At 43.9% G+C, this 12,624-nt stretch overlaps 1 protein-coding gene across 1 annotated transcript in view; it reads left to right on the top strand.

Moving 5' to 3' along the window:
• Positions 1-12,624, top strand: part of GRK3 (G protein-coupled receptor kinase 3) — a 65,906-nt gene that overhangs the window by 35,626 nt on the left and 17,656 nt on the right. Inside the window, exons 6-12 of the mRNA XM_064674866.1 lie at positions 794-855; positions 1,948-1,999; positions 2,620-2,711; positions 5,543-5,642; positions 10,892-10,970; positions 11,404-11,534; positions 12,314-12,408. Coding sequence (XP_064530936.1) covers positions 794-855; positions 1,948-1,999; positions 2,620-2,711; positions 5,543-5,642; positions 10,892-10,970; positions 11,404-11,534; positions 12,314-12,408 — 611 coding nt within the window. The remainder of the gene's footprint in view (positions 1-793; positions 856-1,947; positions 2,000-2,619; positions 2,712-5,542; positions 5,643-10,891; positions 10,971-11,403; positions 11,535-12,313; positions 12,409-12,624) is intronic.

Genomic DNA, 12,624 nt, shown 5'->3' with positions numbered 1-12,624 from the left:
ACATTTATAAAAGCAAGCTATACCTTGATATAGGAACAGAGGAGTTTTTATAGTTCTGTAATTTTAAGCCATTAAATGATTTAGAGTAAATCACTTTACATCAGGAAGATGCTCATCCTGTCAGGATAGACTAAACTGGAGAAATTGTCTTATCAGTCATGGGGGTGTTTGTAAGCTTAAATGTCTTTTCTCTAAATCTGATGTATTTTCATGTGTTGCAAAAATGTGGAGGTTGCCCCTGCCTGATCTCTCTTGCTGCTTGTGAGCTGCTCTGGCTGTTGCAATGAGGAGAAATGACAAACTGGTGCCTTCAGAGCTGGGTGACGTCTCAGCTGGGGGAAAGTAGAGGTCGCTGGGGGCTATCTCACATCCAGGGAGGGGATTTCCCTTGGAAAAGTCACTTGTGAATTGAAGGTACTGGTCTCTTAGCAAGGACAGAGAGGAGAGAAGCACCACAAAGATGAGAGAGCAGCTCTGCGAAGTTCAGTTTCCACAGGGGTGACAGTTTATTGTTTAAATACGTTTGAGATGAGAACTTTTGCCCCCCTGCCCCCTCCCAAGGTAAACCTTGAAGGTTTTCCAGCTCATGAAGATATTTTATTTTTGACTTCAGGGCACCTGCTCAGATTCTGGAAGCCAAATAAAGCTTAAATGTTTCATTGAGGCTTCTTAAGGAAAACACAGAATGGGCTGGAGCTCTGTGGGGCTGTCAAGAATTCTGTGTAATGGATGGGATTGCAAAAACGATTTATTGTCTGCTTAAATACTAATTGTGTTTCTTCACCCTTTTTAGCCATATATAGAAGAAATTTGTGATAGTCTCCGAGGAAAAATATTTCAAAAATTTATGGAAAGGTATGAACATGACATATTACCTGAACTGTCATTGTATTATGTGATGAAGTGGGAAGCCAAATCCCTTCAGTACTGCTGTAAAATCAGGCCAGAGATGTCTAATAATGCCCTGTTAATTAAATGGAGTTTTTCAGCAAACTTTGCAAGTAACCAGCCTTGTGTGATATCCTGATTAATGTCAGGATGTATGAGTGGAACAGTTGTAAAGATAATGGATTTCTCAATAACAGCAATAACGTGCTGGAGTTGGGGCTCAAAGGTTTAAAAAAGCAGAACTGGGTTCTTGGGGGACATTCTACGAGTGACCATTTCTGGTGTGGGATTGGAGGCCCAGTTGTTGTGGTTCGTGACTGGGAACCTGAAATTAAGCAGAAAAGGTGTAATAAAGAATTCCAGGCACAGACCTGGTTCAGTAGAGCAGCCCTTCTAACCTGAACAGAGCTGCTCCTGTGGACAGGGTCTGGAAAGCTCAGCTCTCACCCAGCAACACCCAAATCCACTCTATAAACTGGTTTGATGCTATTCTGTGATAATTGTAAAAATGCCTCCATAAAACTGTTATTTCTTACTCTGAAAATAAATACTTAATTATTCATGTAGAAATAAGCAGCTTTTTTTTTTTTTTTCCAAGAGTCTGTGGTATTACTGATGTTTTTCCTATTTTAAGATAAGATGAGTTTAAAATGTTCCTTGGAGTATATGGAGGTTCATTAACATAAATCGAGCTGCTTCTGTTTTCTTATAATTATCTTTCTCTTGATGTAATTTAAATGTTTGTTAGTTCCAAACGTAGTTGTTTAAAAATTAAAAACCATCTGCAAGAGAGATGTGGGGACACACTGAGCACTTACAGGGATAAGGTTATCTGCTCTCTTTCTCTTACAAGGATGTAAAATACAAAATGTGCTCTGCCTAGGAATTGTTTTTCTTGGTGGGGGTAAGATTACAGTTGGTGAAAGGAAGGCTGTCATTTATTAAATACCACCCCACACCCTGGCTCAGACTAGATTTTAAATATCAGAGTCTTGACATTTCCTGTAATACTTTACACAATAGTCTCAGACAACTTCTAAACTTTTTTTTTTTTTACAGTGACAAGTTTACTAGATTTTGTCAATGGAAAAACGTAGAGCTAAATATTCATGTAAGTACTTACAAGTATATTTATCTTGTCAAAGGCTGGTACAGGAAAGAGAATGTTCAGTTTTGAATCCTTCTCTGCAAAGGCCTTATTAAGGAGGGTGGTGGATGTCACTGCTCTGCTATTCTTAGACACAGCCTTGACTATTCTTGTCTGGACATCCCTTCTGCCTGTCCTCACTTAATAGAATTTGGATTTCTCTGATGGCTGAAGGAGCTGAACTGCCAGAATTGCTGCTCTTTAGCAGCTCCAGTCACTCTCCAACTCCCTCTCCCACTGCAGTCCTGCCGTGGCCTCAGCACCCTTTGGACCCCTTCCCTTGGCCTCTGCCTTTGTCCCTCTGCACTGCTCCATGACAGCTTGGGCTGTGAAAGTAGCCCTGAATAAGACTGGCAGTTTTTTGGGAACAACAGCCTCATTCCCCTTGTTCCTACTTCACGCTGTAATGCTTGCAAATACATTGAAATATAAACAAAAAGAGGCTCCTTTTCCAACACAATAAATGCTGATGAATTACAGTAGTTGAGTGTCTCAACACATTTAGATGTTTTTACAGTAATGTTTTTAATGCTGAAAAATGAAGGTTTTGTTCTGTTTGTTTTTTTTTTTTCCCCCATTTGCAGCTGACCATGAATGATTTTAGTGTACATAGAATAATAGGAAGAGGGGGGTTTGGTGAAGTGTACGGCTGCAGAAAAGCAGACACTGGAAAAATGTGAGTACCACACACTGTATTGCAGAGGTAACTGTAAACTCTGAACTACTAAGGAAATCCTTCCAGTCATTTCTTAGGAAATCACTGGAAAGCAGTGTCATGTTACTGTAAAGGTCTTAGTAGTTAAGTTTTATCCCAAGAGGTTCTGATTTCTGGCTCATCTTTAGGTTCAGTTTGCTCTTTGGTCCCGTTCTGTGCCATGGCAGTGGGTCAGTCTCCCAGAGCTCTTGGGCACATCCTGCACTGAAATGTCCTGTCAAAATCAATGGAAACTGCATGTTACAATTAAGTGTGTGCTTAAAGAATTCCCTGGATCGGAGGCTGGCAGTGCAGAGGGATGTTCCCAGGAATCCCTGGTGGTGGGTCAGGTGTCACCTGCAGAAGGTTCAGCCTGTCACATCCCCGGTGCTGACGTGGGGCTGGAGGGGCTGCAGGGACCTGCTATCAGTGCTGGGAAACCTGAGCTGTGCCAGGGCAGATTCCAAGTGTGCTATTCCAGATTCAGGGAATTGCATCAGTGTCTTCCCTGACCTATGGTGAAAGCAGTGATCCTTGCTGACATTTGGAAGCATATAGTTCCAGTGTTGAATCTGTGTTCCACAGAGCTCTCTGTGGGAACTCCAGGATCAACCCTGGATGGTTTTTCTATTCTTTTTGTGGTCTTACCATTCCCACGCTTCTCCTGATCATCATATTTCAATTTCCAGGCATCCTTGTCCCATTATGTTCTGATTTGAACATCTGGGCATGGATTTAACAAATTGTTCTCAGTATCTATCTGTCCATTTATTTATTTACACCCCATCCTGCCCCTTTCATCTTGCTTTTCTCCTAACACTTTTAATCCAGGGACCATCCTTAAACATTTCTCTTCCAAGAGAGCATGGCATGTTTGAGGTGCCATGTCTCTGGTTCCAGCTGGCTTCTCTGGCAGTTGTGTGTGCTTGGCACTCCTGATAATAATAAACCTCTGAGCTGTAGCAAGTGGGAGACATCTTAATGTTGCTGTCATACTCAGTATTTTTGCAGTGACTTCAAGTATTATATTGATGCTCTTACTAACAACACTGGCTTTATTCTTGCCTTGGTGCTTTTTTGTCCATGTACAATTAGTTAATTTGTCCATGTACAAAAATAAACATTTTATTTAGCTTGAGGCACACTAAGCAGGCATCCCCAAAGAGGCAGTTTTCAGAGTCCCAGCTGTCTTCATGCCTGAGTTTGGCTCTGACAGGAGGTTGATAAACCTTGGGAAGTGAAAAGAGCAGGAAGAGTGAAGCAAAGGACAGATTTTATCAGATATAAATAGAGGGAAATGTGGGAAAACCAACCTTTTTTTTTGAATTTGAAGCAAAACTTTAGATTAGGTTCAGCCTCTGGGTAGAGGTTTGGTTTAGTTCTTTCTTAATCCAAACCTGTTTACCCATCCCTAATCCAGATCCCGTCCAGTGTAGATGCTGCCTCTGCTGCACTTACTGCCTGAAAGGAGCGTGGGAGCCACCCCTCCCTCCCAGGTAACACCAGCAGTGTTCCACTAACCACAGACACACCTGAGGCTCCTGTCATGTCACCATCTCCCCTGCAAGGATGTCCAAAGAGGCACCAGAAGTAGGATGCAGCCAGCATTCCAGGGGGAGGGACAGCAGGACCAGCGAGAGACTTGATTTGGAATAGGTTGCCCAAAGAAGCTGTGGCTTCCCCATCCCTGGAAGTGTCCAAGTCCGGGTTGGATGGGACTTGGAGCAACCTGGTCTAGTGGAAGGTGTCCCTGCCCATGGCAAAGAGTGGCACTAGATGGGCTTAAAGGTCCCTCCCAACCCAAACCATTCTGGGGTTCCATGATTTCCATCAACCTTGAGTCACTCTCTGATCAGTGACACCAGAGCAGGGCAGGGCAGCGTGTCAGGGGTTATTTATAGTCACCCTTCACAGCCTCCACAGCAAGAGCACGTGCCATGAATATATTCCCAGGTTGGAAACTCACAGTTCCAGTGTGTTCACTCTCACTCCCCTCACTCCCACCATGTGCATGGCAGGAATGATGTGGCTGGTTTAGGGAGCTGGGCCCAAGGTGAGGCCCTGGGTCTGGATGGGGCAGGCACGGTGAGGCAGGGGCTGAGTGCTGGTGCAATGCTGTAACATGATGTTTTCCTAAAAATCCATGGGTGCCCACGTCTGGGAATCTTCTGTGCGGGAACACATGTGTCCTTCTCACTGTTGTCTATTAGTGGACTCACCCAACGTCTTGGAAAAATCTCCAGCCTACATCATATCCTCCTGTGGTTGATGGTTGTTAGGGTAACATTCTTTTTGAGCACAATTTTATTAATTTGTGTAGCACAGATGGTGGAAGATTAAAAAAGCTTTCTTGTGTGTATCTGACCTTTTTCTGAGTAGAAAGAAAACTTAAAAAAAATATATATATAAAACTCAGCGTGTGTTCAAGATATTGCTTTCCTGGTAGAGGAAAACTGTTGGAATGAAATGGAACCATAACAGAGTCTGTTATTTAATTCCTATGGCAGATCCTTGTTTGTAGGTATTAAAAAATAAATGTCCGATATGTAATTCCTGTCCCACTGTGGTGGTTTGGACACAGAATTACTTGTTGAAGCACATTTCTCTCTTAGTAGGCTTCTGCTGGAAATGTGTTAATTCTGGGAGAGTTTGGAGATTTTGTGTTTAGCCTGAAATTATTTTTTAGTCTTAGGTTTTAAGTCTTTCGTGGAGCTTACTTACAGGATCCTGTAGATGTGCATGGCCTCACTGCTGGTGAATAATACTGATAGAGGAGTTTTGTGGTGCTTTTTCTGAATGGTTGTTATTTTCAGGTATGCAATGAAATGTTTAGATAAGAAGAGAATCAAGATGAAGCAAGGAGAAACATTAGCCTTAAATGAAAGAATTATGCTGTCTCTTGTCAGTACGGGAGTAAGTATCACTGACTTGTTATTCTTTCTTCCATATAATATAAAAGCTGTTACATATAATGCATATTCCATCAATTCAGTTGTGTGACATGCAAAAATTAACCCCCACCTGAGCCTCCCCCTGATTTAACAGTGTGTCTGAAATGAGAAGGAAAAAACAAACTTGCTTGTCAGTTTGGGTGCTGCAGAATGAGCCTCTCGGCTACAGAGGCTTGAGGGGGTGCCCATTTCTTAGGTAATTCATTCTCCCCTCCTCCTGATTTTTTAAAATATTCCTTTTTCAAGTATTTCTATTTGAAACTTTTCCAAAACAAGATTCTGTCTTGTGAAAAAATGCTTTTTTTTCCTATAGTTTTGTAGTAGTGATGCAGAACCTAAGGTGCTATTGCAGAGACAACTCTAGTTACCTGTTCATCCTCCCTTTCCTGTAACTGATATTATCCAAGTTTTCCTTTTGTTTTTTTATGTACTTTAGCTGAGTACCTCTCAAGGTGTACCAAGCCAGGCTGCCCATCTAATCTGTTTAAAAATTGAATTAATTAAAATTAAAGTCTATTTAAAATTGAACCCATTGCTAGTGTGTGTAAAAAGCCACCTGCCCCCTGGCATTGGCTCCCCCAGCCCTGGGACCTGCAGATGCTCCATGGTGGCTACAGTGTGTTGGGCTCAAAGGAATTCTAGGTGGGATTGGAGGTCTTAGAGCCCTTGGAGTGCTCTGCCCTCATTGCACAATCCTGGCAGCTGGCTCATGTCACCATGGCTACGGGTGATGCTGCTGGAAAGGTTCCTTTTCCTCATGTCGTGGTGTATGAACTAAACACTCAGTGTGCAGCTCTGTAGAAACACATCCCCACTCCCTGTGGGCACAGAATTGTGTGTTGGTTTGTTCTAGTCTTGTACAACAGTTGTGCAAAGAGCATAAGTACCTGGAATGTGAGGATTCCTGCTTTGGATTCCAAAATGGCAAATCCTGGGCTTTGTTCTCAGGTCTGTATCTTGCAGAGATAAGAGAATCATAAAAGCTGGGAAAGACCTTTAGGATCATCGAGTCCAGCCATTATCCCAGCACTGCCAAGGTCACCACTATCCCAAGGCCCCTTCCAGTACCTAAAGGCGCTTCAGGAGAGCTGGGAGGGACTTTGGACAAGGGCTTGGAGTGACAGGACAAGGGGGGATGGCTTCCCAGTGACAGAGAGCAGGATTAGATGGAATATTAGGAAGGAATTCTCCCCTGTGAGGGTGATGAGGCTGTAGCACAGGTTGCCCAGAGAAGCTGGGGCTGCCCCATCCCTGCTAGTGTTACAGGCCAGGTTGGATAGGGCTTGGAGCATCCTGGGATAGTGGAAGGTGTCCCTGCCCATGGTAGGGGGTGTAATGAGATGAGCTTTAAGGTCCCTTCCCACCCAAACCCTTCTGGGATCTATGATTTATCAGTTAGACTTTTAATCAAGTTACCTGTTTTCACCAGAGATAAATTGTGAATTGTCCAGGAGTGTCAGGAGTCCTGAGAGATGGGGGAGAGGGTCTATAGTAGACTGGACAAGAAATTGAGGCAAATGAGTAATAATTGTCCCATTAACTTTAATTTGTGATTTTGTGGCTCCAGCACTGAATGTAAATTTTCATGTCTAATGAGGGAAGAAATCGTTCACAAGCTGCTGCAGGTGAAGGCAGCTTTCTTACAGGCCAGCACACAGGAGGCATTGAGCAGTGAAGCAGCAAGAGGAACCATTGGTTTCTTTCCTTAAGGATTATCAGGTCATTAGAGTGCAGTTTCTTTTAGATTCTCAGAAATTTGAAAGAGTTAGAAGAGAAATTTTGTACGAAGTGCTGCCCATTCAGGTTGGGTACACCTGGGCAGGAGAGGCTGGAGCACTTGGAATATCAGGATGAAATAGGTCTGAAAGTGATGGAATAAGAGAATTCCTTTAGTTCCTGAACAGGAGCTGTGAGGTTGGAGTGGCGCGTGCCGTGCCCAGGGACAGGAGTGATGTGCTGCCCGGAACAACATGGAACTGGAAAGTTCATCACAGTACAATTAGTCATTTAACTGGGAACCCAGATGTCTCTGCAAAAGGCACAATAACAGCTGTGCCGATTACACATCTGGTTGTGTAATCAGTGCTGTTAATCCACCTAAAATTTTGGCATCCACAACCAGTCCTGAAGTCGGGAGCTCCCATGTTCGAGTCTGTTGTGGCTGTGTGGTGAGAAGAGCTTTTCATGGCCAGTGAACTCAGAAGTGCAACAGGCACCTCTGCAGAGCCCCTGAAACTGCCTGGATGGGCCTGATAACCCCAAACTGGGCTCTGTTGGAACTCGGGTCTCCGTTGGAGTCTGTGCTTTGTCACTGTGGGTGTGACATGGACAAACTGTCGCTGAGGTTTGTGTTTCCTCTTCTGCAAGACACAGGCCCCATCTTCCCCTCCCACAGAGATGTTCAGGCTGGAAGTATATTGTGAAATCCTTGCTTGGTGGCAGAGTAAGGAAAAGATATTATTTTCTGTTAAAAAAAACCCAAACACTTATTTTCTGTAATAGCCAATATTTGCCTGATTTCTCTTCAAAAAATGGAACATGGAAATCACCAAGACTGTTGCTGCAGATGGACCATATGAAACCAGCCAGCCCCAAGGTGCTCTTTGGGGAAGGAAGTGGTTATTCCATAAATCCTTTCCCAGAGGTAGGAGGGGATCATTCCAACTGTTTGTTGCAAGACCAGGGGCTATGCAGGACTGTGGCTCCTCTCTGCTGTGGCTCCCAGTTCTTTCCTTCTAGAGCACTTGTTAATGTGCTAATGTCTTTAAAATATCATATTTCTACAGTTTTTTTATAGTTATTGTAATATTTTTTCCTTCCACGTGATTTATTATCAGAAATTTGACTTAAGCAGTTTTCTGGGCTCAATCCAGGATTGGATTTGATTTAAGGAACTCTTTCCAAACTGATCTTAATTCACACATTAATGTCATACTGTCACTTATTTTCATCAGAGCAGAAACTTGACTGTAGCAAAGTATTGCTCTCCTGGGAAATTGGATTTATTGCTTTATGTGTCATTTAAAAATATAACTATAGGGTCTTTTTAATTTTTATGCTGGAAAATACTCTTTTGCAGTGGTTTTTATATCAGAAAAATACTGCAGTACAGTTTTTCCTCTCTGTTACAGGGAGAAGGTAGTGATTAAATTAGGAATGCTTGCATAAAAATGAGTTATGCATTGCATTTACACTTCCAGATAACTTTTATTTTTAAAATCCATAAAAACAGAAGCATGTTATGTTCTGGTGTAGTAAAACCCTTTTATTTGTCTATGTATGGTGGTTAAATTCTAGCACTAAATCCTTCTGGGTAATTAGGTTGCTCTGAGATTTTAGGAATCGTGCTTGGGGACACTTCTGCATTACTCAGTTGATACAGAAAATTAAGTTAATAACTCTACTAAAGCTGTTGTTGTGAAGTTTAGTGATACCTACAGTATCCCCAGTTCATAACCAGAGGTGGTATCTTGTGTTAGATGCTACTGCCTTGCCTACAGGCTCCTTATTTTTAGGCCCATTTGTGAATCTGGAGTTTTTCATGGATGTTCTGCAGGTGTTTCACACACATCCCTACCTTCTGCAGGCGTTAGTTCTGCAGAGGGGTGTTAGGGGTTAGTGTTTGAAGAATTAAAATTAACATACAGTTGGGTTTGAGTGTGAGGGCAGGATGTGTCCAGGCACTGTGGGGATCTCTGGAATTGCAGTCGAGCATATAGAGCTCTGTATTTCAGCCTCATGGAAGGATGGACCAACTGAACTGTCTGGCTGGTGGGACAGTGCTGCTGCCCCTCCCTTTCCTGCTCCCTGGGGTGGCCCCGAGCCAGGCCCGCAGCCCCCGCGCTGCCCAAGGCCGCCGTGTTTTGCTGTTTCTAAATTGGGAAGGAAACCAGTTCCTGTTAGAGATTCCCAGAGCTTTCACTATCAATACTACAGCGCTTAACACATTGTTTAAGTCACGTTAGGTCATGCTCGTGCTTCCTGCAGGGTGTCCTGGCTCCTCAGCAGTTCAGCTCATCTTGGATCGTCTTCCTGTTGGCCTCCATGCCTTAGGGTTAGACGTGGAATGGTGCAGCCCAGCCTGGTCAGGCAGCCTGGCCATTCCTGAAGGGTTCATTGCAGACTCACCAAACAGCCCTTCATACCACGTCCTTCTAGTGGAAGGTGTCCCTGCCCAGGGGGTTGGAAAGAGATGAGCTTTAAGGTCCCTTCCAACCCAAACCATTCTGGGATTCTGTAATTCTGTTTTTTATGGCTTTGAAGAGGTTGATGAGGTAATAGCCACTCCCTGTTAATTAGCCAAGAACATCCTGGCTTGTACCAGCAGTAGTGTGGCCAGCAGGACCAGGGCAATGACCATTCTTCATGGAAAGGGTTGTCCAGCCCTGAAATGGGCTTCCCAGGGCAGTAGTGGGGTCACCATCCCTGGGTGTATTAACAGACATATGGATGTGGCACTTGGGGACATAGTTTAGTGTTGGCCTTGGAGTGCTGGGGGAATGGTTGGACTCGATGATCTTAGAGGCTTCTCCAACCTAAACGGTTCCATATTTCTGTGAATTAGCCACTTGCATCCAGCACAGGCACAACGAAGAGGAAACTCTGCCAGCCTGCTGCCATGTTGGCTTTGAATGCATGTGCATTATGGAGGTACCAACATGCTGAGTAGACCTTTGGAATAAATACGTGATTTTCCAGTCGTATTTCTATGGCTGCTTGTCTTGAACATCGGGTGAATTGAGGTTAGGGTGCATCAGGAGATGGGGGTGTCATCCATCCCTGTCCCTGACTATGACCTCCCTCTTCAGTGACCTCCCAAATCTGCCCTGACCAACCCTGTGACCTCCCAGATCTGCACCCACTGACCTTGTGCTGTGGGCTTTGCACAATCTGAATGTTGCGGTTGCTGCTTCCCAAGCACTGCACGTGCTCCAGAGTCCCAGCTTCCTGCCTGGTGTGTTCATGTCCCTTCAGTCCTCTGCTGGAAATGCTACCGGGGAGCCGAGGGCAGCAGCAGTGGCAGATCACCTTCACTGTCACCTGGGCAGGGGACCTCAGCCAGGGACAGCGGTTACCACTGGAGCTGCATTTCCTGTCTAGAACCCCTGAATGTTGGCAAATATCACAGGAAAAATATGACGTGTATTTTTAGCTTCTCCAAGTCACACTTTGCTTGTTATCCGTGGTGACCTCTTTGCTTTTCCCTTCCAGGACTGTCCTTTTATAGTCTGTATGACCTATGCCTTCCACACCCCTGACAAACTCTGCTTCATTCTGGACCTCATGAATGGTAAGCAAGACTTAAGCAGATGATGATGATGTTACAGAAATTTTGGCAGGAGGTTTGCTGAGATGCTTGGTCCCTCAAGCCTGGGCTGCTCTATGTGCTGATCTATTCAGTTCTCCACAAACCAATGTGTGTTAGTGCCTTTTACTTGCTGTGGAAATCCTTTGCAAAAAGACTTAAGTTGCTGGATTAGTCACTGAGTGCAAATGTATATGAAGTAAATGTATTTTTAAAATGCAGTTTCAGATAGGTCAGATTTATTTATTTATTAACTTTCTGAGCTATTTTGTCACTATAGGACTTGCAGAGGGCAGAACTGGGTCTGTCTGCTCCACAGGTGATAAGAACCTAAAAATGCTGTGCTGTTCCCCCCCGTCTGCCTGCAGAGCAAGATTTTACTGTTTATTTAATTGCATCTCCATTCTTCTCATTATAGGAGGAGATTTGCACTACCACCTCTCCCAGCATGGAGTGTTTTCTGAAAAAGAAATGAGGTTTTATGCTACTGAAATCATCCTGGGCTTAGAACACATGCACAATCGCTTCGTGGTGTACAGAGACCTGAAGGTAATGGTTAGTGACTGCATCACACAGGCAGCAAATAGTCCAGGCACACTGACAACAATGGATTATCTCACCTGAAACCTTTTCTGGGGAGGATTATTTCTTTTATCTGCCTGATTTTTGTAATAACTTTTCAAAATCTTTCTAATCCATACCATTATCCAGTTTAACCAGGCTGGGAGAGGCTTCCTTGGGATCACAATAAATCCTGTGCAGTGTTACTTATCTCCCCTGCTCGGTTACAGGAGTAATTTAGAGAATACACTGTATTTCTGGGAGCCCTGAAAGAGGCCTCTGTGTGTGTAATGGGGGACTAACAGGAGGACAGTTGCTGGGGGTGTTTCACTGACAGTTGGGAAGTTGAGGACAGTTCCCAGAGAGGTGTCCCTGAGCCAAATGGCAATAAAAGGGGACAAAAGTCTGCACAGAGATTGCAAATAAAAGGTGTAAGAGCCACACACAGACCCAGCTGTGAAAGAACCAAAACCAACTAGGACTTGAAGCCAAAATAGATTTATTCATTTATTATGTGCTTTGTGTTTCAACCCGTGCCTGGTTTTTCTCTTCTGTTATTCAGTATTTCACAACCTGTGGAGTTGATGGTAGTGCTCTGTGAGAATGTAGATTTTACCTAGAAAGTGTCTGGTGTATTGATGTTAAATAAAAAAAGGTAATTACCAATTACCAGAGAGTATTGATGTTTGAGTTACTGTGTTCTGAGAATTTGCAGTTCTGTCAGATGGAGGATTCCAAGCAGTCACCTTCCTGTGTCTGATTTCCAGCCTGCAAATATCTTGTTGGATGAACACGGGCACGTGAGGATATCAGACCTTGGGCTGGCTTGTGATTTCTCCAAAAAGAAGCCACATGCCAGTGTGTAAGTATTGTGTCTGGGAGCTCTGCTGCATGTACAGGTAGTGCTAAATACGTCCTGAATTTGTCTTTATAATTTAACTTTGCCTGAAGGAATAAAATGACACATGTGTGGCCCAGACTTGCTAAGCTCGAGGCTCTAATGGGGTTTTTAGTCTCCTCTCCCTGTTTTCCTGCACAGTTGTAGCAGCTGATGTGTAGGCATGGCTGGGAGATGACA

The sequence above is a fragment of the Pseudopipra pipra genome, chromosome 18, assembly GCF_036250125.1.
Source record: "Pseudopipra pipra isolate bDixPip1 chromosome 18, bDixPip1.hap1, whole genome shotgun sequence".
Classification (NCBI taxonomy): Eukaryota; Metazoa; Chordata; class Aves; order Passeriformes; family Pipridae; genus Pseudopipra; species Pseudopipra pipra.
This window is presented reverse-complemented; position numbering and strand designations above follow the sequence as displayed.